At 44.2% G+C, this 23838-nt stretch overlaps 1 protein-coding gene across 2 annotated transcripts in view; it reads right to left on the bottom strand.

Annotated features, from left to right (window-relative positions):
- The window catches only part of DNTTIP1 (deoxynucleotidyltransferase terminal interacting protein 1), a 47843-nt gene that overhangs the window by 11845 nt on the left and 12160 nt on the right, over window positions 1-23838 (bottom strand). For both annotated transcript variants that reach the window (XM_033914265.1, XM_033914266.1), the window contains exons 4-6: window positions 6424-6522; window positions 2285-2353; window positions 179-235 (exon numbers count right to left, since the gene is read on the bottom strand). In XM_033914265.1, coding sequence (XP_033770156.1) covers window positions 179-235; window positions 2285-2353; window positions 6424-6522 — 225 coding nt within the window. The remainder of the gene's footprint in view (window positions 1-178; window positions 236-2284; window positions 2354-6423; window positions 6523-23838) is intronic.

The raw sequence follows: 23838 nt of genomic DNA, 5'->3' as shown, positions 1-23838 counted from the left end.
GCAAGCTGCAAGAGTGAGTGTCTCTAGGAAATCGCCGTGTGGCGATTACTTAACTATTTTCCCAGTTGCTCTTCTACTCTTTTCCACCTACTAGTCTCAGATCTAACACACTTTCAGTCAATCAGTTTCAGCATTCTTTTGCTCCTGCTCCCTCTATTTCAGATAGCTTTCATGTTACCTTTTTGGGAATGGGGCTTCCCCTCTGACTGGATTCCTCATCCACTTGGCGGGCTCGCTATCAGGAAAGAAGAGGAAGATAGGAAAGGTGAACAGCAAAAAGGATCAACATTTAAGAGCCCTAGCATACCCCTCCCCCTCTACTTTCCCAACTCACAATAAAGTGAGCAATTGCCAAAACCTGGTTCCGTTAGCTAGCTCAGGATAGCCTGTAGCTATTAAAGAGCTATAATAAATGCTTGGAGGGTGCTGAGGCATATGTTTTTAAGTATTTTAACGTACAATATAATGCTTGGATCATATATGATGTGTGCATCTATAAATAAGAGGGAGATAATTATGCTTAATTGTAGCTGTGGTTATGTTCCAAATCAATTGGGCACTTCCGTCAGTAAAATTACAGGTTATTGCATAAGCGAAAAGGGAATTCCCTGAAATAGTTCAGAGTAGTATATGGCACCAAAACCTCTTGCCTCACATTCAATAGAGGTAGCAGTGCTTTCAAAAATGATACAAGCGAGGCTTCCTATATTGGTTCCAAACAGTTGATGCCAGTATCCAATATCCAAGAGTCAATTTTACCACACAAAGCTCTTATAAGCTTGAACTACATGACCTAGGAAATCACTGGCATGTCATGAGGAACACAGAGGACAAACGCACTTAGCAGTAAAATCAGAAGGTGTGTTTGTTGAGCACATTTATATTGTATTCAGCGAATATGAGGTCGGACAAAACACGGGGACAAAATGTTTGCCCCCCATCCCCGTGGGGGGTCTGTCTCTATCTCCACCCTATCCCTAGCAGCTCTGTCAAGTGTTTGAGGACACAGCTTTTGGGGACGGGGCATGAACAGGGACAGACCCGTGGGGACAGGGACAAACTGTCTCTATGTCATCCTCTGCGAAATAGTCATCGTTCAGATTAATTAGATCTTGTTACAATATCTAAACTCTTGTAGGAATGAGTAATATCCAAGCACTCTTGCTTACTGCACCGGCATTGTGGTCAAAGCAGTATGAAGGAAAGTGAGTGTTAATATGCCTTCTGTAGAGTATGAGTACGTTAGAAGAAATAAGTCCCAATCTAATTAAAATTAAGTTAATAAGTTTACAACGTTTGTAGCAGTTATGTTAATTCTAGCTGAAGGTGAGAAGAGAGCCTGAATTATGTGTCCGTCTTGTCAGGTTCACCAGCCACCCCCCCCCCCCCCATTTTCATACAAATTAATTTCTGTTATAGCATCAAAAAGTGCAGAAAAGCTTGTCCAATCCATCATCCTCTCCAGATTGGACTATTGCAACTCTATCTACTTAAGCCTAACTAAGAAAAACCTCCACAGACTCCAACGGATTCAGAATGCCGCGGCCAAGCTCATCTTCGCTAAAAGTAAATTTGACCATGTCTCTCCGCTCCTGGCCAAGCTTCACTGGCTTCCGATAATCGCCAGGGTCCACTTTAAATGCGCCTGTTTAGCTTTCAAAATCCTACACGGTATCCTCCCTCCCTTTATCCCTCTTTCTTGGAATTTCTCAAACCCTAATACCACCAGATCCTCCCACAAATTAAAACTATCCTTCCCCTCGCTAAAAGGCATTTTCTACACAGGAAAGCTAGGGACCTCCCTCCACTTCAAAATCACTGAGCTCTGGAACAACCTTACCTCCCCTCTTCGGAACTTGAGCTCTCTCCAAGTTTTCTGAAAACCTGGCTTTTCTCCAAAAATGTAAGTCTCCCTCCAACTTAGGAATCAAGGAAACTCTTTTATCTTGGCATCCCAAGTCCTCTAAATTTTCTTCACACTTCTACCTCTAACCCTCTGTTGTAGTTCTTTCCTATTTCTCCTACTGTAAACCGCGTCGAGCTCTACGAATGTGGAGATGATGCTGTATACAAACCTAAGGATTAGATTAGATTAGATATAAGCACTGGTATTCTCTGCACTGTACCTCTCTCTTGCCTTGATGATTAACCAGACATTATACAATAAACCAATGTCTCCTCTCCATTTATTGTTATTGACTGGTGATGGGAAAGGGGCAACAACATTAGCAGGCCAAGATAAAGAGTTCCTATCTAAAAGCAATTCTAATGCCAGAAGTCTTACCTTCATCACCGGTAACTCAAGCGTGGGCTTGGGGATTGCTTTCTCGCTGCTCGAGAAAAGAATCTTGGCCTGGAAAGAAATGTAGGAACAAAGAGAAGGAGAAAGATTTAAGACAGAAGGAAGAAAGTGGGGACTTCAAATAAAGTAAAAGAAAACCACACGCATTTACAAGGAACCAAATATTTCAACTCTACAGTAACAAATCACTGTTACTGGGAAAAAGATGGACTAACAAGCAAATAATATTTGAGAAATATTTGATAACAGCCGAAAAGCGACCTTTTCATAACCAAGCATAGACAGAATAACTGCAAGAATCCTTCTTGGTTGCTCAATATGAACTCCTAAAAATAAATCTGAACTCCTAAAAGGAATGGTATTGGAAGAGCTTACAAGATGGCTTGCAAAGCACATAAACCTTTGTCAGTAAGAGGCCAACAATAGACATCGCCATCCCCAGTTAAATGCATGTTATTAAAGCTAATATATGTTGGAAAGGATGCTTGATAAGATGGAGAGGTGAGCATTTCTGTGGAATTGCAAATAGATACAAAGTGGTTATAAATCACATTAAAAAGGTATGAAATGAAATAAAAAATAATATTAGATTATATAAATAATAAAATCACTAAAGTCTTATCTTTCTCATATTAAATCCCATATGACAAATAACAAGAGTAATGTATGAGTCATGTGCTCAGTGAAAATCATCTCTCCATAAAAATGATGATGATGACTTGCATATCTCCATATTACATTGTTCAAACCACATGGAAACTTCTGGAAGGTTCTTGGAAGCACCAGAGGAGTGCCCTTCTAAAAATACTATTTGTGCTTCCCCGTGTAACTCAGATCTGCATTTGGGAAATAGCCAAATACCTGCTCTCTGTCTTCCCACCTCACTCCCCCCTCCAAAAAAAAAAAATCAAAAAATATTTACCATGCAGTTAACGCATGCTCTTACAAAAATTAATGCATGGGATGCTTTAGTATGTCCTGCATTAGGTGCACATTAGCTCTATTTAATACAATTTTTATTTGTATACCGCCAATACCTGCATTAAGTCCACAGTGGTTTACAGAAGTAATTGTTTCTGCCAGGTACTTGTGACCTAGCTTGGCCACTGTGGAAACAGGATTTTGGAGTGAGAAGATGGCTTGATCACTATTACAATGGAACCTCAAGAATAATAAAGGGTGAATTTTATCCAAGCCTTTTTGAGCTATCTTTATTAAGTTGATTTGCAGTGAGGTCCCCCCCTTTTTTTCCCCTGTGGTTTGAACAATGTGCTATGATGGTATGAATGTAAACCAGAGGTGTCTAACCTTTTGGCTTCCCTGGGCCACACTGGAAGAAAAAATTTGCCTGGGGCCGCACAAACACTAACGCTAGCTGATGAGGAGCAGGTCCCAAATTTTCAAACACTAATATGGAAGATATACGTATCTAATAATAAACCTTCATTAAAGGGACACTGTGGAGAGGAACCCAAAAACGCAGTAATACCCTGACTGAGCGATCCTCCATGTGTGCCGCTGACAGCGGAAGCCTGGTTCTCCCATTCACTTCTATTACAACTACGGCGAGCCTCATCAGAGCGGGGATGCTGAAGCAGCTGTCAGAGGCGCACGTGGAGGATTGCTCAGTCAGGCTAAGAATTACTGCTTTTTTGGGTTCCTCTCCATAGTGTCCCTTAAAAATTTTTATGATATTTTTTACTTATTTAAAAAAAATTAAAAGTAATGTGTCCTTCAAAAACAGATATAACATACATAACTGAGGTGCAAGCCAATTGGCAATTTCATGTTATACCACCCTCCACCAGCATCTCTCTAGTCCCTGTTCACCCCAGCAAGCTGTACACCCCCTCAGCATCTCACCCTTCACCTCCCACCCCCAGCCAGCATCTCTCTCATCCCTGTCCCCTTCCAGCCAACATTTCTTACACTCTATCCTCTCCTTCCTGAACCAGCATCTATCACCCCATCACTCTCCAGCCAGCATCTCCTACCATCTCTCCGTAAAGCGATGCCAATTTCACTGGCAACCTGCCACTGTTTCTGCAGATTTCCCTCCAGCATCTCAGAGTCCCGCTCTAAGCCTGCACGTGACCACCTCCAGACCAATCAGCAGCAGCATAAGCCGTGCTTTCACTGCTCAGGATGGCTGTTCCCGCCAGACCAGCCTCGACGAGACTCGTGAATTTTCATTGGTCTATTGTGCCCCAGCTGAACCAATCATAAATGACCTCAGAGTTCCTAAGGTCATTTGTGATTGGCCGACTGTGCTGCAGCAGAACCAATGAAAAAACAAAACAAAACTATTTTACTCGCCCCCAAATAGCCCAATTACATTAAAAAATAGCTCTATTGCGGTACCAATCCCGTGAAACGTGGGCGATTCAGCATTTTGTGATCGTCCAGCAATGAGCAAAACGCCACACCGCCCACATGTCACATTTCAAGCTGGGCCACATGCGCCTCGTGGGTTGGACACCCCTGATGTAAATCTTACGTTTCAAGGAGAGATAATTTTCACCAAGTACATTACTCGCACATTATTCACGTTATTTATCATATGGGATTTAATTTTAGAAATGTAAGAATTTAGGACTCCTTTTACGAAGTCATGTTAGGCTTTTTTATCGCCAGCCCTGATGGTATTATCTCCGATGCTCATAAGAATTCTATGAGCGTCGGAGCTAATATTGCCATGGCCGGTGACAAAAAAGAAGCCTAAAGTGGCTTCGTAAAGGGAGGGGGGGGGAGTGGAGGGTTAGTGATTTATTATTTCTATAATTTAATATTATTTTTGTATTTCATACCTTTAAAGAATTAGTTAACTCAGGCCCCCTTTTTATCAAACCAGCCACTGTGGTAAAAGCTTTGACGCTCATAGGAGTTCTATAAGCGGCCGGCGATATAAAAACCCCAACGCAGCTTGATAAAAGGGGACCTCAGTTATTTATTTAGTAGTTTAACGTTTTTTAGCTAGCCAAGTTTTTGCTATTTTGTACTCCCGTTCCATAATCTTTGTTTTTCCTAAATCTATTCTACAGGGCAGCTTCCCCCCTTTGCCTGTAATACAGGTGTAGTGTAACTGCTACCCACTACACCTGGCAGCACCAAGGTCAAAAAATGAAGGAAGCAAAGCTGTGTACCAATCCATTATTTCGACTGGCTGATTGCATCCTTCTTCTTTGCTTTATTAAGATGTAAATCAGTAGACAGTCAGAACGTGACATTTCAGCTGATGTTCAGGTAATACATGCCAAAAAAGAAACTCAAACTTTCAACAGAGTAAACCAGTGGTCTCAAACTCGTGGCCCGCCAGGTACTATTTTGAGGGGTGTCAGGTCAAAAGCGCGCCGGGACAAAGGCGCGCCCAGACAATTGAGCGCAGCGCGCGCTGCTCTAAATTACTGTTTTTAGTGCTCCGACAGGGGGGCGTGGGGAGGGGAACCCCCCACACTTTACTTAATAGACATCGCGCCGCATTGTGGGGGGTTGTAACCCCCCACATTTTACTGAAAACTTCACTTTTTCCCTGGTTTTAGGGAAAAAGTTCCGTTTACAGTAAAATGTGGAGGGTTACAACCCCCCATAACGCCGGCGCAATGTCTATTAAGTAAACTGGGGGGGGGGTTCCCCAACAAAAACCCCCGTCGGAGCCCCTAAAAACTGTAATTTAGAGCGGCCCGGCGGCGCTCAATTGTCGGCGCGCGCTTTTGTCTTTCGCGCCGTTGTCTATGAACCATTTTGAGGCCCTCGGTATGTTTATCATAATCACAAAAATAAAAGAAAACAGTTTCTTGATCATGCGTCTCTTTAGCTATAAATTACAATATTATTATTAAGACTTAGCCAAAAAGGAAAAAGTTTTACCTCATGCAAAATTGTCATTTCTTTACTAAGACATTAACTCTTTTTTTCTGAGGCCCTCCAAGTACCTACAAATCCAAAATGTGGCCCTGCAAAGGCTTTGAGTTGGAGACCACTGGAGTAAACTAATTGCATTCTATTATGACAAGGAAACTGCTATTTGTTAGTCCCACGTTCAGCATTGATCGAGGATCTTCAATAAAGCCTGAGGAGGGTGAAGTCTTTTTTCATGGAGCAGTACCAGAATGCTTCTGTACCTGCTCTAGACAGCTGCGACAGGCGTCCTGAATGAGCTGTTCCGGATCAACCTCTTCTCCAACGTTCTCTCTCACATTGCCTGCAGCCTTCTTGAAAAACTGCATAAAGACAGGGGAACAGATTTACCAGCATTTTCTGACACTATAGCTCTTTCCCTCCCTTTCACAGCCTTCCATCCAATGCATTTTTATGTTGGCTTTTTAAATTTATATACCACTTCTAATACGTGGTTTTATATTCAGGTACTTTATCATATTTTCCTATCTGTCCTGGCGGGCTCAAACTCTATCCAGGTTCTATCTAGTGTACCTGGGGCAATGGGGGGGACTGAAGGGCAAATTCTATAAGAAGCGCTCAAAAGTTAGGTGCCTAATTAGGCACCGTTCAACGCGATTCAAGTCAAATTGGGCGCTGTTTAATGAATCACGCTGAGCGAAACCTGTTTTGGAGGCACCCAAGAAATAGGCCAGCTCTAGGCACCACTAAAAGTTAGGCGCCTAACATGAAACCACGCCTACGCCTGACACGCCTAGCGCCTATTGTTTTGAAGGCCGCCTAAATTTTTAGAGGCGCTTTGTTACAGAATCGCGCTTTCTCGATAGGCGCCCAGGTTTCAATCGGTGCCGATTAAAAAGCTTAATTGGGCTCGTTTCTTCCATTTAGAGAGGCGCCTATCTAGTTGGGCGCCTCCGAAACAGGTGCCTAACTTTAGCCGCTGGTTACAGAATTTGGGCCTGAGTGACTTGCCCAGGGTCACAAGGAGCAGCGAGAGATTTGAACCCACAACCTCAGGGTGCTGAGGCTGGAGCTCCAGCCACTGCGCCCACATTCCCCTTGTTATTTATTTTGATATGTTTATTTTCACTTTAGCTTTTATATTTATGTCATATGACTGAAGTTGTGCTTGGTTGATTCTTTCCTGGGCTTTCTGGAATCTCTCGCATCTTTTGACTCCTTTTGTTCCCTTACAGAAAAATTATTTGTTAGATCCATACTTTCGAATCTAATAGAATAAAATGCTAGGCCGCGCATGCGCACTTCCTATGTGTGCGCCAGTTTTCCGTGAGCTGTAGCAACACATAGGAAGTGCGCATGCGCGGCTTACGTTCTGTCCTGCTCCCTGTTCAAAGACGCAGCGGTCACCGTCTCTCTGCTCTCTCTCTTCCTCCTCCCACCCCCAGGCGGATGTCGACGCGGCAGCCAAACCCCTGTGCCGCTCACATCAAAAGCCAACTCTTCTGGGCTTGAAGTTGGCCACTTCCCTCCCCCCCAACCCGGGCAGAGGCGCAGCCGACAAACCTACCTGGAGCCAGAAACGAAACGCCGAGGTCATCTCGCTGTGGGAGGGGTGGTTGGGAGGGTCAATGGGGTCGGATGCACGGGGGCGGGGGAAGATGGAAACAGGCTGATCACCGGTTCTACTGCACAGGGGGTTGGGAGGGGGGTACAAATTTAAAGATGCTGCTCATTGGGTCTATCACACAGGGGGATGGGAGGGAGGCAGGCAGGCAGGCTGGCTTCAGGGGTGGGGTTGGGTCAAAGTCTGGAAGGCAGTGAGGGGGACATAGGAAGGAGGCACTGGGGGCCACTAAGGACATAGGAAGGGGCACTGAGGGCACTAAGGACACAGGACAGAGGCACTGGGGGCACTAAGGACACGGGAAGGAGGCACTGGGGGCACTAAGGACACAGGACGGATGCACTGGGGGCACTAAGGACATGGGAAGGAGGCATTGGGGGCACTAAGGACATGGGAAGGAAGAACTGGGGTACTAAGGACATAGGAGGCACTGAGGGCACTAAGGACATAGGATGGGACAGTATGGACATAGGAAGGGGGCCACTGAGAGACAGGCAGGCATGGCACAACAGAGAAATACAGAGACAGAAAGAAAGATAGACAGGGGGCCAGGGAGAGACACAGACAGAAAGAATGACAGACAGACAGCATCCAAGGAGAAAGAGACAAAGAAAAAAAACAACCCCAAAATAGATGTCTACTCTAGCACCCGTTAATGTAACGGGCTAAAATACTAGTTACACTATAAAACAACAATTTTTGTTCCTGGGCAGTAAGTGTAATTTACTAACTGCTCAAGCCTAAGGGCTCCTTTTACGAAGGTGTGCTACGGGTTTTACCGCACGCACCGGATTAGTGCACACTATAGCGCGCACAAAGCCAAAAATCTACCGCCTGCTCAAAAGGAGGCGTTAGCGGCTAGCGCACGCGGCATTTTAGCACGCGCTATTCCATGCATTAAGGCCCTAGCGCGCCTTTGTAAAAGAAGCCCTAAAAAATATATAAAGTGTCTTGTTATTTCTATAAAACTTTGCTTTTGTGACCAGGATAGTTGAAATTTTGCAATTCACCTTTTTAAAACGTGGAAATGCCAAATTTCAATCTTTTCACTCTTATAAAATAAAATGCAACAACGCACTTGTCATTGTTGCGTTTTATTTTATAAGAATGAAAAGACGAAAATAATTATCATAATTTTAAAAAGATTTGGGGGCCATTGATTACATATTCTAACGATCAGACACCTTAACCACCCCCTTTTTTTATTATATAAGGTTATAAGTAGGGTGGGATTGGGATATATGACATTTGTTTTAACTGGTTATTACTAACTAGCTTTATAGCCCGTTACATTAACTGGTGCTAGAATATGTGTGTGTGTGTCTGTCTTTATTTCTTTCTCTCTCTGTCTCCTTAGCCGCTTTCTGTGCTCCCCTTATCCAGCAGTAGGCTTTTCTTCCTTTTTTTCCCCCCCTGTCCATCAGCACCTGTTCCTGCACCCCGTGTCCAGCAGTAAACCTCCCTTCCTTTTTCCCCCCCTGTCCATCAGCACCTGTTCCTGCTCCCCCTGTCCAGCAGTAGGCCTCCCTTCCTTTTTCTCCCCCTGTCCACCAGCACCTGTTCCTGCTCCCCCTATCCCCGCTCTGTGAAGGCCTCCTCCTGGCAGCCAGTGATCCGCACCGGTGTGCGCGTCCGAAACCGTCTCCTCCTGTCAGCCGCCGCTCGGCACCGCGGGCCTGAAACCAACACCGCGGCCTGCAGGCACCGACAGCGGGCTTGAAATAGCGGACCGGTGTTTTGGAGACGGAGCGGCCGAGCGAAGCGCATGCTGCCGACAGGCGGGGTCCTGATCCGGCGTGTCGTTCGTGCACAGCAGCGGGAGCAGCACCACCAGCAGCAGCGCCGCCATCGCCGCTTCCGGACACTGCGGGAGCCCCCACGCCTGCGCATCACCCTGGCACGCGGAAGCGAGCGGCAGTTGGTTGCAGAGCGCGCGAGGCCAGCTTTTCAGCCCTTGTCGAGGGGGTGGGACAGGCTTGTGAGGAGCTCGGGGGCTGCTGCTGTTCTTCCACCGTGTCGCGGTGGCTGGCTGCGGTCCCGGCTTGTGGAGGTGATCTGCCCAGCGCTTGCGCATGTGCACTCCTGCCTGCAAGGCCACGGACATACATCTCGGATCAGGGAAAACGGAATCACGCAGTTGAGTGCGCATGTGCGGCTAGCGTTTTATTATTTCAGATGGGTGGGATGGGTGGGGAGGGATTCTTTTATGTTTTGATGATTATAAGTAAGAATGTCAAGTGATTTGTAAAATTTATTTTTGATTGAATATTATACACTTGTTGTAAGATATGAAAACAAATAAAGATTAAAAAAAAAAAAAAGCAACATATGAATCACAATTAACATGTATTTATGTTAAAGTTATACAAAGATGACTACAGAAGATTTAGAAGTGAGTAGTTTTCCGAGATTTGCAATTATATTGTAAGCCACTTTCACAAATCAGTCCCCAGATGTAGTCTCATCATGTTCTCATTATTTTGTCCTTGGGGGGATCTGTGCTAGAGATGGGAATAACAAGGAAGATAATTAAATTTGCTGATGACACAAAGTTGTTAAATCACAAGAGGATTGTGAAAAATTGCAAGGGGACCTTTGAGACTAGGAGTCAAAATGGCAGATAACATTTAATGTGAACAAGTACATAGTGATACACATGGGAAAGAGGAACCTGAACTATAGCTAGGTGATGCAGGGTTCCATGTTAGAAGTCACTGCCCAGGAAAAGATCTAGGTGTCATCGTTGAGGATACGCTGAAACCTTTATCTCAGTGTGCGGCAGCAGCTAAGAAAGCAAATAGAATTAAATTATCTACCACCCCTCAGAGGACATAATTTGAGGTTGAGGGGTGGTAGATTCAGGGGCAATGTTAGGAAATTCTACTTTACGGAGAGGGTAGTGGATGACTGGAATGCGCTCCCGAGAGAGGTAGTGGAGAGTAAAACTGTGACTGAGTTCAAAGAAGCGTGGGATGAACACAGAAGATTTAGAATCAGAAAATAATATTAAATATTGAACTAGGCCAGTTATTGGGCAGACTTGCACGGTCTGTGTCTGTGTATGGCCGTTTGGTGGAGGATGGGCAGGGGAGGGCTTCAATGGCTGGGAGGGTGTAGATGGGCTGGAGTAAGTCATAACAGAGATTTCGGCAGTTGGAACCCAAGCACAGTACCGGGTAAAGCTTTGGATTCTTGCCCAGAAATAGCTAAGAAGAAAAAATTACAAAAAATAAAATAAAAAAAAAAATTTAAATTGAATCAGGTTGGGCAGACTGGATGGACCATTCGGGTCTTTATCTGCCGTCATCTATGTTACTATGTTATTTCCCTTCCCTATTGTACTTTCCTTATTTGTATTCTTTTTTTAAAAAATTGTAGTTCTCCCATTTTTTCCCCAATGTTTTCATGTTACTAGTATGTTTGTAATGTTTGTTCTTGTTTATTATCTAAAACCTTTGTTCCCCAGCTATTTTAAATGATCAAGTACAACGCTTTGTACCTTTGGATAAGCGTTTAATCAAAATTTAAATAAACTATGAAACTATCAGGAAAGAACTGGAAAACAAAAATGAAAATGGTATTTAATGCCTTTGTGTCGCTCTATGGTACTACCGCACCTCGAATACTGTGTGCAATTCTGGTCGGTGTATCTCAAAAAAGATATAGTGGAATTAGAAAAGGTACAGAGAAGGGCAACGAAAATGATATAAAGGAATGGGACGACTTCCCTGTGAGAAAAGGCTAAAGTGGCTAGGGCTCTTCAGCTTGGAGAAGAGACGATTCAGGGGAGATACGATAGAGGTCTATAAAATACCGAGTGGAGTGGAAAGGGTAGATGTGAATCACTTGTTTACTCTTTCCAAAAAATACTAGAACTAGGGGGCATGTGATGACCGAGTGGAGTGGAAAGGGTAGATGTGAATCACTTGTTTACTCTTTCCAAAAAATACTAGAACTAGGGGGCATGTGATGACCGAGTGGAGTGGAAAGGGTAGATGTGAATCACTTGTTTACTCTTTCCAAAAAATACTAGAACTAGGGGGGCCTGTGATGAAGCTACTAAGTAGTAGACTTAAAACAAACCAAAGAAAATATTACTTTACTCAGCGTGTAACTCTGGCATTTGTTGCATGGAAGGGCAGACTGAATAGACCATATGGTCTTTCTTTACCTTCATTTTGCTATGTTTCTATGAGTAGTGCTTTTTATGGAGAGGCCATATTTTTAGGATGTTACTTTATATGTTTCAATTTTATCCTTGAATTGTTTACCGCAAAAAGGGTGATATATTAAGGTGAAAATAAAATCCTGTTTTTCCCTAATCAAAAACAAGTGTTAAGTAGCCATGACAGTATAAATCTTTGCCCTTCCAGCATTTTACAGATTGAACTTTGACCATTGAAGCAAAGTAATGGATGCGCATGAATTCGCATGGGTTGGGTTTTTTTAGTCAAAAACTATTGACATGTTAAAATTATATCCTCCGAAACTTACATAGATGATTTGGATGGAAGACCACAAACTGAAACTCAACCCAGACAAAACTAAATTCATCCTCCTAGAAAATAACAAAATCCCAACCATAACCAACTTAGAAATCAACTCTATCAATTACCCTTTGCAAACCACCCTAAAACTACTAGGTATGACAATTGACAAAGGCTGTACCATGCAACCACAAATAAACAAAACAATACAGAAATCTTTCGCAGTAATGAGAAACCTTAGACAAGTCCGAAAATTCTTCGATAAAACACAATTTCAGCTCCTAGTACAATCTCTAATCCTACGTATCCTAGACTACTGCAACATCCTCTACCTCCCCTGCCATGCAATAATGATTAAACAACTACAGACAATTCAGAATACAGCTCTGAGACTCGTCTACTCACTGAAAAAACATGACCACATTACTGAGGCTTTCATCAACTCACGTTGGCTTCCAATCCAGGAAAGAATACAATTTAAATTCTACTGTATACTATTTAAAACTATAAATGGAGACAGCCCAATCTACCTGAACGACCGCCTCATCTAAATCACCTCTACCAGACATAGAAAAACACACACTTCATTCACTTGCCCCCCAGTCAAAAAAGTAAAACGGAAAAAACTATACGATGGCCTACTAGCCACTCAAGCTGCAAAAATAGATAACCAAATCTCCAACCTATTGATAACTACCCCAGACTACAAGATGTTCAGAAAGGAAATAAAACTATACTCTTCAAGAAATCCCTTAATAAAGCTTAATACCATGAATACCCCTTCTTACCTTCCCTTCCCCAACCCCTGATCCTTCTTATCCCTCTCTTGGAAACGATCTCTGATCTAACTTTGTAACCCTTCTTCCATAACTCTTTTTGTAATCCACTTTGAACCGGAAGGTAATGGCGGAATAGAAATCTGTAATGTAACGTAATGATTACTATCACAGGTCTCCTTTTAAATCTATGAGATTTCTTGTTTGCGTGACAGCAGTGTTTTCTTTTCACTGTGTCCTGAAACTCATAAGTCTAAAGCAGCTGCTCTTAACCCAGTCCTCAGGGCACGCCTGGTCCCGTTGGGTTTTCAGGCTATCCACAACGAACGTTTACGAGATGGTTTTGCATGCAGCCTCAACCGCCTGCAAATCTAACTTCAGGAACATTCAGTACATGAGATCCCTGATACAAATATAATTAAAACTGCATACTATTTGCACATAGGAATCAATTCAATAAAGGTGACAAAAGTTTGGCTGCCCAGTTAGTACTCTAACAGCACTTTTGCACACCAAATTATTATAGAATACGAGCATAAAAATCCAGTTACCTGCCCTATTTTAGGTGCAACCACTTATGCCATGTCTCATCTCTCATCACACTCCCTGCACACACATCCACCCTCAGGCCCACTGCTAATTGGATAAGTCTCTCTCATCTGTACCCTTCTCCTTTACAGCCAACCTCAGGCTCCATCCCTTCTACCTTGGTGCACTGTATGCCTGGAACAAACTACCTGACTTGATACGTCAGTCTTCATCTCCAGGTTCAAATCCAGAAAAAGCCCACTTCTTTGAAGCCGCTCTTAATTCCAAACTCCACCCCACTTTCCAAGCACCAGTTTCTGTCTTATCATTCCCTCTGTAATTCCCTCATCTGACCACTGTATTGATGCTCCTTCTTGTCCAGTCTTGTGTGTCTTGACTAGATTGTAAGCTCTCTTCTGTTTATTGATGTATAGATCTGCGTATGTCTAGTGGCGCTATAGAAATGATTAGTGGTAGTACTAGAAGCTGTCTGAACGCTCAGTGACATCACAAAGCATCTGGGTCACACCCAGAATTCTTGATGACATCATAATGCAGCTGTATATGGTTCCCCCACCTGAGCACTGTGTATTGATGCACCTTATTGTCCAGTTTGTCTGTCTTGACTAGATTGTAAGCTCTTTTGAGCAGGGACCGTCTCTTTTGTATTTTGGTAAACAGCACTGAGTATGTCTAGTAGCACTAAAGAAATAACCGGTACTAGTAGTAGATGTCTTCATGCTCAGTGACATCACAATGCATCTGGGTCACACCCAGAATTCTTGATGACATCATAATGCAGCTGTATATGGTTCCCCCACCTGAGCACTGTGTATTGATGCACCTTATTGTCCAGTTTGTCTGTCTTGACTAGATTGTAAGCTCTTTTGAGCAGGGACCGTCTCTTTTGTATTTTGGTAAACAGCACTGAGTATGTCTAGTAGCATTAAAGAAATAACCGGTACTAGTAGTAGATGTCTTCATGCTCAGTGACATCACAATGCATCTGGGTCCTACCCAGAATTCTTGATGACATCATAATGCAGCTGTATATGGTTCCACCACCTGAGCACAGTGTATTGATGCACCTTCTTGTCCAGTTTGTCTGTCTTGACTAGATTGTAAGCTCTTTTGAGCAGGGGCTCTCTTTTCCAAGTTTTTTATAGGTACAGAACTGCTTATGTCTTGTAGCACTACAGAAATGATTAGTTGTAGCAGTAGGTATAAATGGTTTCACAGCAAATGTAGGAAGAATTGTGGGGCTGCCCGTGCCCCTGCCAGGTGAATGCTGCCTTTGCAGTTATGTGTGAGGCACTTAAGACACCCAGTTGTAAAATAATATCTAAGTCTATGTTTGTGTCTGCCGTTTAGCTCCTGTTTTGCCACTTCCCTAACATTATCGTGTCTAACTTATTATGATGCACTAGGTAGGACTACTGAAGAAAAAAAGAGGGGAAAACACCACCACAAAGCTGAATATGTAAAGACCAGAGTGGAATTGTCCAAATCAGAGAGATGTGCACTTGAACAAAAGTGTCCTCCAATCCATCTGATGATATGAAGATCTTTATTGTTCAAAACATCTAAATAATAATAATAATAATAATAACAGCTTATATACCGCAATACCGTGAAGTTCTATGCGGTTTACAAAAGATTAAGCAAAGGTACAAATTGACTGACTTCAAGAGGGGAAGAAGAAAGAGAAGTAATTAGACAGGAAATTCATTGTTGAGGAGAAAAGTGATCAAAAGGACAGTAGGTCGCTATTGAGAGGAAAGAGATAAGTGGATCAGTTGTCAAGATGTTTTAAGAACAGGTGTGTTTTCAGACGTTTCCTAAATTCCTCATAAGTAGTGGGCGAAAGCAATTGTTCTAGGTCTTTACCCCATGATGCTGCTTGGTGTGAGAGAAGGAATTCATGGTGTTTTTTCAGTTTGCAACCTCTCACTGGGGGGGGGGAACGAAGTTGGAATGTGAACTTCTCTTGTGTCTGTTGGTTGAGAGGGAGAAAAGGTCAGTAATGTATTTGGGGGCAAGTCCGTGTAATGCTTTAAAGCAGAAACAGGCAAATTTGAACTTTACGCGTGCCTTCATCGGCAGCCAATGTAGCTGCCGGTAGTAGGGTGTCACGTGGTCAAATTTTTTTAGTCCAAAGATTAGTCTGACTGCTGCATTCTGCAACAGTTGTAGGCGTCGCATATTTTTTGGGGAAATTGCCAAATAGGCGATGTTACAGTAGTCAAGCAGGCTTAGTACGAGGGATTGGACTAGGATTCTAAAAACTGATGTAACAAAATAAGCTTTAAGGGATCTGAGTTTCCAGAGAGTGAAAAATCCCTTTCTGATTAAGGAATCTACTTGGTCTTTCATGGTTAGGCATTGATCCAGAGTTACACCTAGTATCTTTATGGAGGGCTGGATAGGGTAACTAAGGTTATTGATACAGAGGGGTGATTTAATGTCAAGTGGATGTGGTGAAGCAATGAAAAAAGTCGTTTTATCTGAATTAAGTTTGAGCCTAAAGTTTGTCATCCATTGTTCCATCATGTTTATAGCTTCTGAAGCTTTGGGAATAGTTTCAGAGACAGAATTGGTGAATGGGATGATAATCGTAAAATCATCTGCATAACTAAATAGTTTTATCCCCAGCTGGGCAGTGTTCCCGCTAAGGTGCGCTGGTGTGCGCTTGCGCACAAAATATTACCTGGCAGCGCACAAGTTTCTCGTCACAGCGCACACATTGTAGAGCACAGTTCTTCAACCGCCGGTCCGCAAACAAAATCTTGCCGGTCCGCGAAGGATTCGGTCCCCGCCGCAACGAAAGGCCGGCGTCAGCTGACTTGCAACTTCCTGTTGCAGTCGCTGTGCCGGGACTCCTGCCTTCGCCGGGACTCCTGCCTTCCACCGCGTTTGCCTCCTGCCTTGTCTCCGCACCTCCAGACCAGCAGCGGCAGCTCTGTATGTTTTTAACTTCGGCACAGAGCTGCCCCTAATCAATAGTTTAGCGCGGTTTCATAAGGCAGCCTCGGGGCCTTTGCTAGGCCGGCCCACATCGCATCATCGAAGCGGGCCGGCTATCAAAGGCCCCGAGGCTGCCTCATGAAACCGCGCTAAACTATTGATTAGGGGCAGCTCTGTGCCGAAGTTAAAAGCATACAGAGCTGCCGCTGCTGGTCTGAACTCTTGGGCCGCTGAAGGAGGGCAAAAAGCAGCTATCCTGGAGGTTTCCCTTCCTCTCGCCTTACAGGTTCCTTTTTTCCACCTTTTTTTTTTTTCCTTCAAACGGCAACGGGCCCCAGCATCGACATCAATCAAGTAAGTTCCACTGTCAATCAAGCGGTTCTGCTCGGCCAAAGCTTCCCCTGTGACATGAGCCACCCTCAGGGGAAAGAAAGTGACCCACAAAGGTGAGGGGAAGGGGGGCAGATGATGGAAGTTGGGGGGGGGAGAGAGAGAAGGGGCAGATGATGGAATGGAGGAGATGAGAGAGAGAGAGAAGGGGACAGATGATGGAAGTGAGAAGAAGGGAGAGAGAGCAGAAGGCAGATGGATGTCAGTTGAGAGGGGAGAGCAGATGCTGAATGGAAGTGGGGAAAGAACACATACTGGATGGAAGGAGGAGATAAATAAAGGGGGAAGAAAATAGTAAGATAATGGAGGGGTGAGGGAAAGGGGTGACAAGCTGTGTGTAGACACAGTGAAAAGAGGGAAACGGGACTAAATAGTAAGAAAGAATTTAATTTAGATGGAGGCAGAAAATAGAGAAGGAAGACCAGAGAAGAAAAGGGAAGAGAGCAGAGAATGATCAGATCTGAGTGGAGGAAATGAGAAGAGAGATATGCTAAAAACCACAGGGGGGAGGGAAGGATAGAGATGCCAGACCATGAGGGGAACAGAAGGAAGATGATGGATGCTAGACCAAATTGGAGGGTGGGGGGGGGGGCAGGAGGAGAGATGGCAGGGAAAGACAGACAGTGAATGGAAGGGGCAGATGCTGGACTGAAGAGACAGAGAAGGTTATCATGCTGCTGTACCGGGCCATGGTACGCCCTCACCTGGAGTACTGCGTCCAGCACTGGTACTTTAAGAAGGACACGGTACTACTCGAAAGGATCCAGAGAAGAGCAACTAAAATGGTTAAGGGGCTGGAGGAGTTGCCGTACAGCGAAAGATTAGAGAAACTGGGCCTCTTCTCCCTTGAGCAGAGGAGATTGAGAGGGGACATGATAGAAACATTCAAGGTACTGAAGGGAATAGACTTAGTAGCTAAGGCAGGGAGAACGAGAGGGCACTCTCTAAAGTTGAAAGGGGATAGATTCCATACAAACGTAAGGAAGTTCTGTGGTAGAAAGCAACATATTTATTTGGCTCATAACTTGCTGGCGCCCGATATTTTTAGCTCACAGTGAAAAAAGTTTGCTCACAACACCCGCCCGCTTAGAGGGAACACTGCAGCTGGGTTAGCTTCGTGCCCAGTGAGGACATGCAGACGTTGAAGAGCAATGGGGATAGTGGAGAGCCTTGGGGCACACCGGATGGATTGCTCCAGGTGTCGGAAAGCTCATAATTAAAACGAACCTGATAGGTGCGGGATATAAGGATCAATATAAAGATCAATTGGATCTGACTATCAGTTTGATGCGTGGTGCCGACTGATAGCACTCGATGTATACGTGATATGGTATTCTTCCATGATTGACCTTTTAGTCAGATCCAATTGAGTGCCAATGTATTGTGCATTTCATCCATCACGTTCTTTAAGACTCCTGAGGCAGGCCTGAGGGCCGAAACATGTACATGTCGAGTCATTGAGTCGTGAATGTGGCATTTAGATGTTTTGAACAATAAAGATCTTCATATCATCAGACGGATTGGAGGACACTTTTTTTTCAAGTGCACATCTCTCCGATTTGGACAATTCCACTCTGGTCTTTACATACCTAGGTAGGATTACCCCATTTTTTCCTGGCAGGGAAAAAAAAGTGCACCCTACTTGCAATCAGTACACACTATGTGCAAATAATACACATTCTTACTGGCAAATGACATTTGTTTGAAATGATTGTCCATCCCTAGAAAAGGCCTGATTGCCTGAATCTGATACAGCTGAAAGAAAGAGGACTTCACCACTGCCGAGAGCCAGCCTTAAATCTCAGATGAGAATCCATGAGAACATCAAGGGTCTAGACACATTCATATAAAGCCAATAGGGTACTGACAATGGGGGGGGGGGGAGGGCGGCAACAGTGGGAACCAACTGGTGTCTGGGAATCCAGAGAGCTTATGATTTTCACTGTTAGCTCCAATGTATTTTCTGTTTACTGAAGACCTAACAGCTGACCAGGATTTGGCAAATCCATAAGAAATGCAAACACGGATCAGGATATTTTTGTGCAAAGACAGCTCAGGATATTTTATTTGGAATATGATTGCATGCAAGTCATCACTGCATATATAATTCTAATAAGGCAGGGGGGTCACTAAAGAGGTATTATTATACAGAATATATTAATAAACGGTAAACGGAAAATTAAGGCTCCTTTTACTAAGCCGCATTAGCGTTTTTAGCACACGCAGCATTTTAGCGCGCGCTAAACCCACGCTATGCGGCTAGAACTAACGCCAACTCAAAGCGTGCGCGGCAATTTAGCGCGCGCTATTCCGCACGTTAATGCTCTAACTGGCTTAGTAAAAGGAGCCCTAAATGAAATACTGGTAAAATTCCATAAGAACATAAGCAATGCCTCTCCTGGGTCAGACCTGAGGTCCATCGTGCCCAGCAGTCCGCTCATGCGGCGGTCCAAAAGGTCCAGGACCTGTGCAGTAATCCATCTATACTCCTCTATCCCCTTTTCCAGCAGGAAATTGTCCAATCCTTTCTTGAACCCCAGTACTGTACGTTTCCCCATTACACCCTCTGGAAGCGCATCCCAGGTGTCCACCACACGTTGGGTAAAGAAAAACTTCCTAGCATTCGTTTTGAATCTGTCCCCTTTCAACTTTTCCGAATGCCCTCTTGTTCTTTTATTTTTTGAGAGTTTGAAGAATCTGTCCCTCTCTACTCTCTCTATGCCCTTCATGATCTTGTAAGTCTCTATCATATCCCCTCTAAGTCTCCTCTTCTCCAGGGGAAAGAGTCCCAGTTTCTCCAATCTTTCTCTATCTCTTTCTCTATATATATCTCTCTCTCTTTCTCTCTCCCTTTCTCTCTTTCTTTCTGTCCCTCTCCACTCTCTCTATGTCCTTCATGACCTTATAAGTCTCTATCATATCCCCTCTAAGTCTCCTCTTCTCCAGGGGAAAGAGTCCCAGTTTCTCCAATCTTTCTCTATCTCTCCCTTTCTCTCTATCTCTTTCTCTCTCTATATATATATTTCTCTCTCTCTTTCTTTCTAGCTCTCTCTATATATTTCTCTTTGTCTTCCTTTCTCTCTCTCTTTCTGTCCCTCTCTACTCTCTCTATGTCCTTCATGATCTTTCTTTCTAGCTCTCTCTATATATTTCTCTTTGTCTTCCTTTCTCTCTCTCTTTCTGTCCCTCTCTACTCTCTCTATGTCCTTCATGATCTTGTAAGTCTCTATCATATCCCCTCTAAGTCTCCTCTTCTCCAGGGGAAAGAGTCCCAGTTTCTCCAATCTTTCTCTATCTCTCCCTTTCTCTCTATCTATCTCTCTTTCTCTCTCTATATATATATTTCTCTCTCTCTTTCTTTCTAGCTCTCTCTCTCTCTATTTCTCTCTGTCTCCCTTTCTCTCTCTCTTTCTGTCCCTCTCCACTCTCTCTATGTCCTTCATGACCTTATAAGTCTCTATCATATCCCCTCTAAGTCTCCTCTTCTCCAGGGGAAAAAGTCCCAGTTTCTCCAATCTTTCTCTATCTCTCCCTTTCTCTCTCTCTCTTTATATCTCTCTCTCTCTCTCTCTATTTCTGTCTCTCTCCATTTCTCTCTCTTTCTTTCTAGCTCTCTCTCTATATTTTTCTCTGTCTCTCTCTCTCTCTTTCTGTCCCTCTCTACTCTCTCTATGCCCTTCATGATCTTGTAAGTCTCTATCATATCCCCTCTAAGTCTCCTCTTCTCCAGGGAAAAGAGACCCAGTTTCTCCAATCTCTCAGCGTATGAAAGGTTTTCCATCCCTTTTATCAGACGTGTCGCTCTCCTCTGAACCCTCTCGAGTAACGCCATATCCCTCTTAAGGTACGGCGACCAATATTGGACGCAGTACTCCAGATGCGGGCGCACCATCGCCCGATACAACGGCAGGATAACTTCTTTCGTTCTGCTTGTAATACCCTTCTTGATTATACCTAGCGTTCTATTCACTCTCTAACATTGTGCAGGAAGAAGTACTGATGACTCAAAGGATGGGAGTGGGCATTCCTGGGACACTGAATACAATGCTTACAGTCACATGAACGTTGTATCGAGGTATCAGCAGAATTGACCATAAGAACTATTGTTTAAAAAGCATGTCAGTGAGGGGCGAGTATGTGAAAGGAGAGAAGAATGCCCAAATATGGGCAGCTCTACATATGGCCAGGGTCTGAAGAATAAAGGGTGGGGAGATAGGAAATAGGTGGGAAAGATTTAGGAGTTTGTGAACTTTACTGCTCTACCCAATGAGGCAGGAGGGGCTAACTAAAGATTGTACAGACTATATAATCAATGAATGTAATCAGGGCTGTGGAGTCAGAGGAAATTTCGGGTACCTGGAGTCGGAGTCAGAAGTACAAAAAACTGAGGAGTCGGAACATTTATCTACCAACTCCATTTTTGAACTTGGCATACCAATCACGAGCGATTCTTTCAGCTATAGCACCCACTATATACACAGCACAAATGCTGCGAGCAGCTTCTGCGGCCTTAGAACCTTGATTAAAAGCAAAAAGAAGGTGGTGTCAAAATGCTCATTTCTCTCAACTTGACATTCCATTTTAACGATCTGAAAATTAACCAGTGCTGTGGAGTCGGAGTTGGAGTCGGAGTCGAGGAGTCGGAGGAAATTTCGGGTACCTGAAGTCGGAGTCGGAGTCTGAAGTACAAAAAACTGAGGAGTCGGAGTCGGAACATTTATCTACCGACTCCACAGCCCTGAATGTAATATTTGTTTGTTAATCTGTTGCACTTATTGTTGGCTTTTGAAAATGAATAAAGATTAAAAAAAAAAAAAAAAAAAGAATGTGCTATGCCAGGTGTGTCCATCTTGCCAATTTCTGTGTAGAGGGCACCTGTGTGGGGCCCAAAATGTAATTAAATTATATTGCTTACTTTACTCAAAGTCTCTCAGAGTCTTACTCATCTTGTGGGCAGTGCCTTTTCTCACATGTACCAAGACAGCAAACTTACTAGGCATGTGCCTATGTATACGCAGTTGGTTTTACTCAACTCATTCATCCTTCTAACTCTGAACAGTGCTGTCATCAGGAATGTCTTTACGGTGCACTAGGCAGTCCAACTCATGGTGGCGCAGTGGTTAAAGCTACAGCCTCAGCACCCCGGGGTTGTGGGTTCAAACCCACGCTGCTCCTTGTGACCCTGGGCAAGTCACTTAATCCCCCCATTGCCCCAGGTACATTAGATAGATTGTGAGCCCACCAGGACAGACATATAAACTGTTCTCAGCTCTCTTGGGAGAATAGTATAGAAAATTGAATAAATAAACACCATTAGAAAGGCATATGAGCCAAGATTTGAACATGGCATAACATAGGACCTGCACTGGGTCACTGGGCCTACCCCCTTTTACCACCTTTCCGTCAGACTTTTCCTCCAACTGAAAGCCTTCCAGCCCATTCAGAACTTGCCCCATCTCCATTTCCCAGAAAAGATACTGTAACCTGTCCTTTGGAGACTAGCACTGCCCGATTCAGGGAAAATGTTTTCAATTCGATTTGACCCATTGGCGGGTTTATGTTGTAGCCTCTTTACCCACCTACCCCCTTTGCCCTCTCCAACCCCACGCCGGCACTGTTGTATAAACAAAACAAACAAAAAAGACTTTTCCTCTCTCTTGGTAGGTCCTAACTCACACTCACTAACACCAGCTCTAGCAGGATACACATTTCAAATCTGACATACAGTGTTCCCCCGCGAATTCATGGTCCGCAGTCCCGGTCATTCACGGTATTTTCCAACCGCGAAGGGGAAGCAGGAGAGGGCAGCTGGAGGGCCGGTGAGTGAAGGAAATCACACGCGGGGGAGTACTGTATTGTAATCACAAAATGGAAAATAAAATTTTTTCTACCTTTTGTCGTCTGGTCATTTTATTATTCAAATCATGTTGGTCCCAGGCTCTGGGTTCTATTTGTCTTCTGTTAACTTTCTCACCAGAGTCTCCAGCCAATTTGACATTTTCTTCTTTCTCCATGCTCACCATCCATCTTCCATCTCTGTACATTCCCTTCCTACTGTCTACCATCTCTCTCTCCCTATATTGTGCCCTGGGTCAAACCTTTCTATTACATCCATGCAGCATCTCTCCCTTCCTCCCCTCCATTATGTGCAACATTTCTTTTTCTCCCCATGCACCATCTCTCCCTGCCCTTTTTCTCCCCATGCACCATCTCTCCCTGCCCTCCACCCTATGTCCAACATTTCTCCCTCTCTCTTCCCCATGCATGTGTCCGTCCCCCCCTTTCTACCTCTTTGTTGCATATCTCCCTTCCTCTCCTGCAACCCATGTCCAACAATTCTTCCTCTCTCCTCCAATGCAAAGCAGCTTTCTATCCCTGTCCACCTGTACAGCAGCTTTCCACCCCTCCCTCCCATCCCTCTGTGCAGAAGCTTTCCCTCCATCCTATTCCCCCATGCAGCAGCTCCCTAACAAACCCCTCCACTGTGAGATCTGACATATGGGCCTCTCAAAGCAGTGGTGGCTGGCAGGAAGAGTCAGCGGTCTGAACAGGCTGCTTCTGGCCTGCCCCACCAGTGGTGCAGCAGAGGGAAGGCCCCAGCGGGGCAGGTCAGAAGCAGCTTATACCAAGCACTGCCTCTTCCCGCTGGCCACCACCACCGCTACTGCTGTTATAGGAGACCCAGAGCTATGTCAGAACTCACTGAATCAGTGAGTCAAATTTTTTTAGAAAGCGAATTGATTCAAAATCGATTCACTAATGTGAATCAGTGAATCAATTCGAAACGGCGAATCAGGCAGCACTAATGTAGACTTGACAGTGGGTGGGGCATGCAACGGCAGTCAGTCAATGCTAGAAAGCAGTCTGGATTAAGTCACAAGAGGAAAGATGCAGAGGAAGTAGTGACCT

The sequence above is a fragment of the Geotrypetes seraphini genome, chromosome 11 (assembly GCF_902459505.1).
Source record: "Geotrypetes seraphini chromosome 11, aGeoSer1.1, whole genome shotgun sequence".
Taxonomy (NCBI): domain Eukaryota; kingdom Metazoa; phylum Chordata; class Amphibia; order Gymnophiona; family Dermophiidae; genus Geotrypetes; species Geotrypetes seraphini.
The sequence above is the reverse complement of the archived record's forward strand: the minus strand, read 5'-3'. Positions and strand labels throughout refer to the sequence as shown.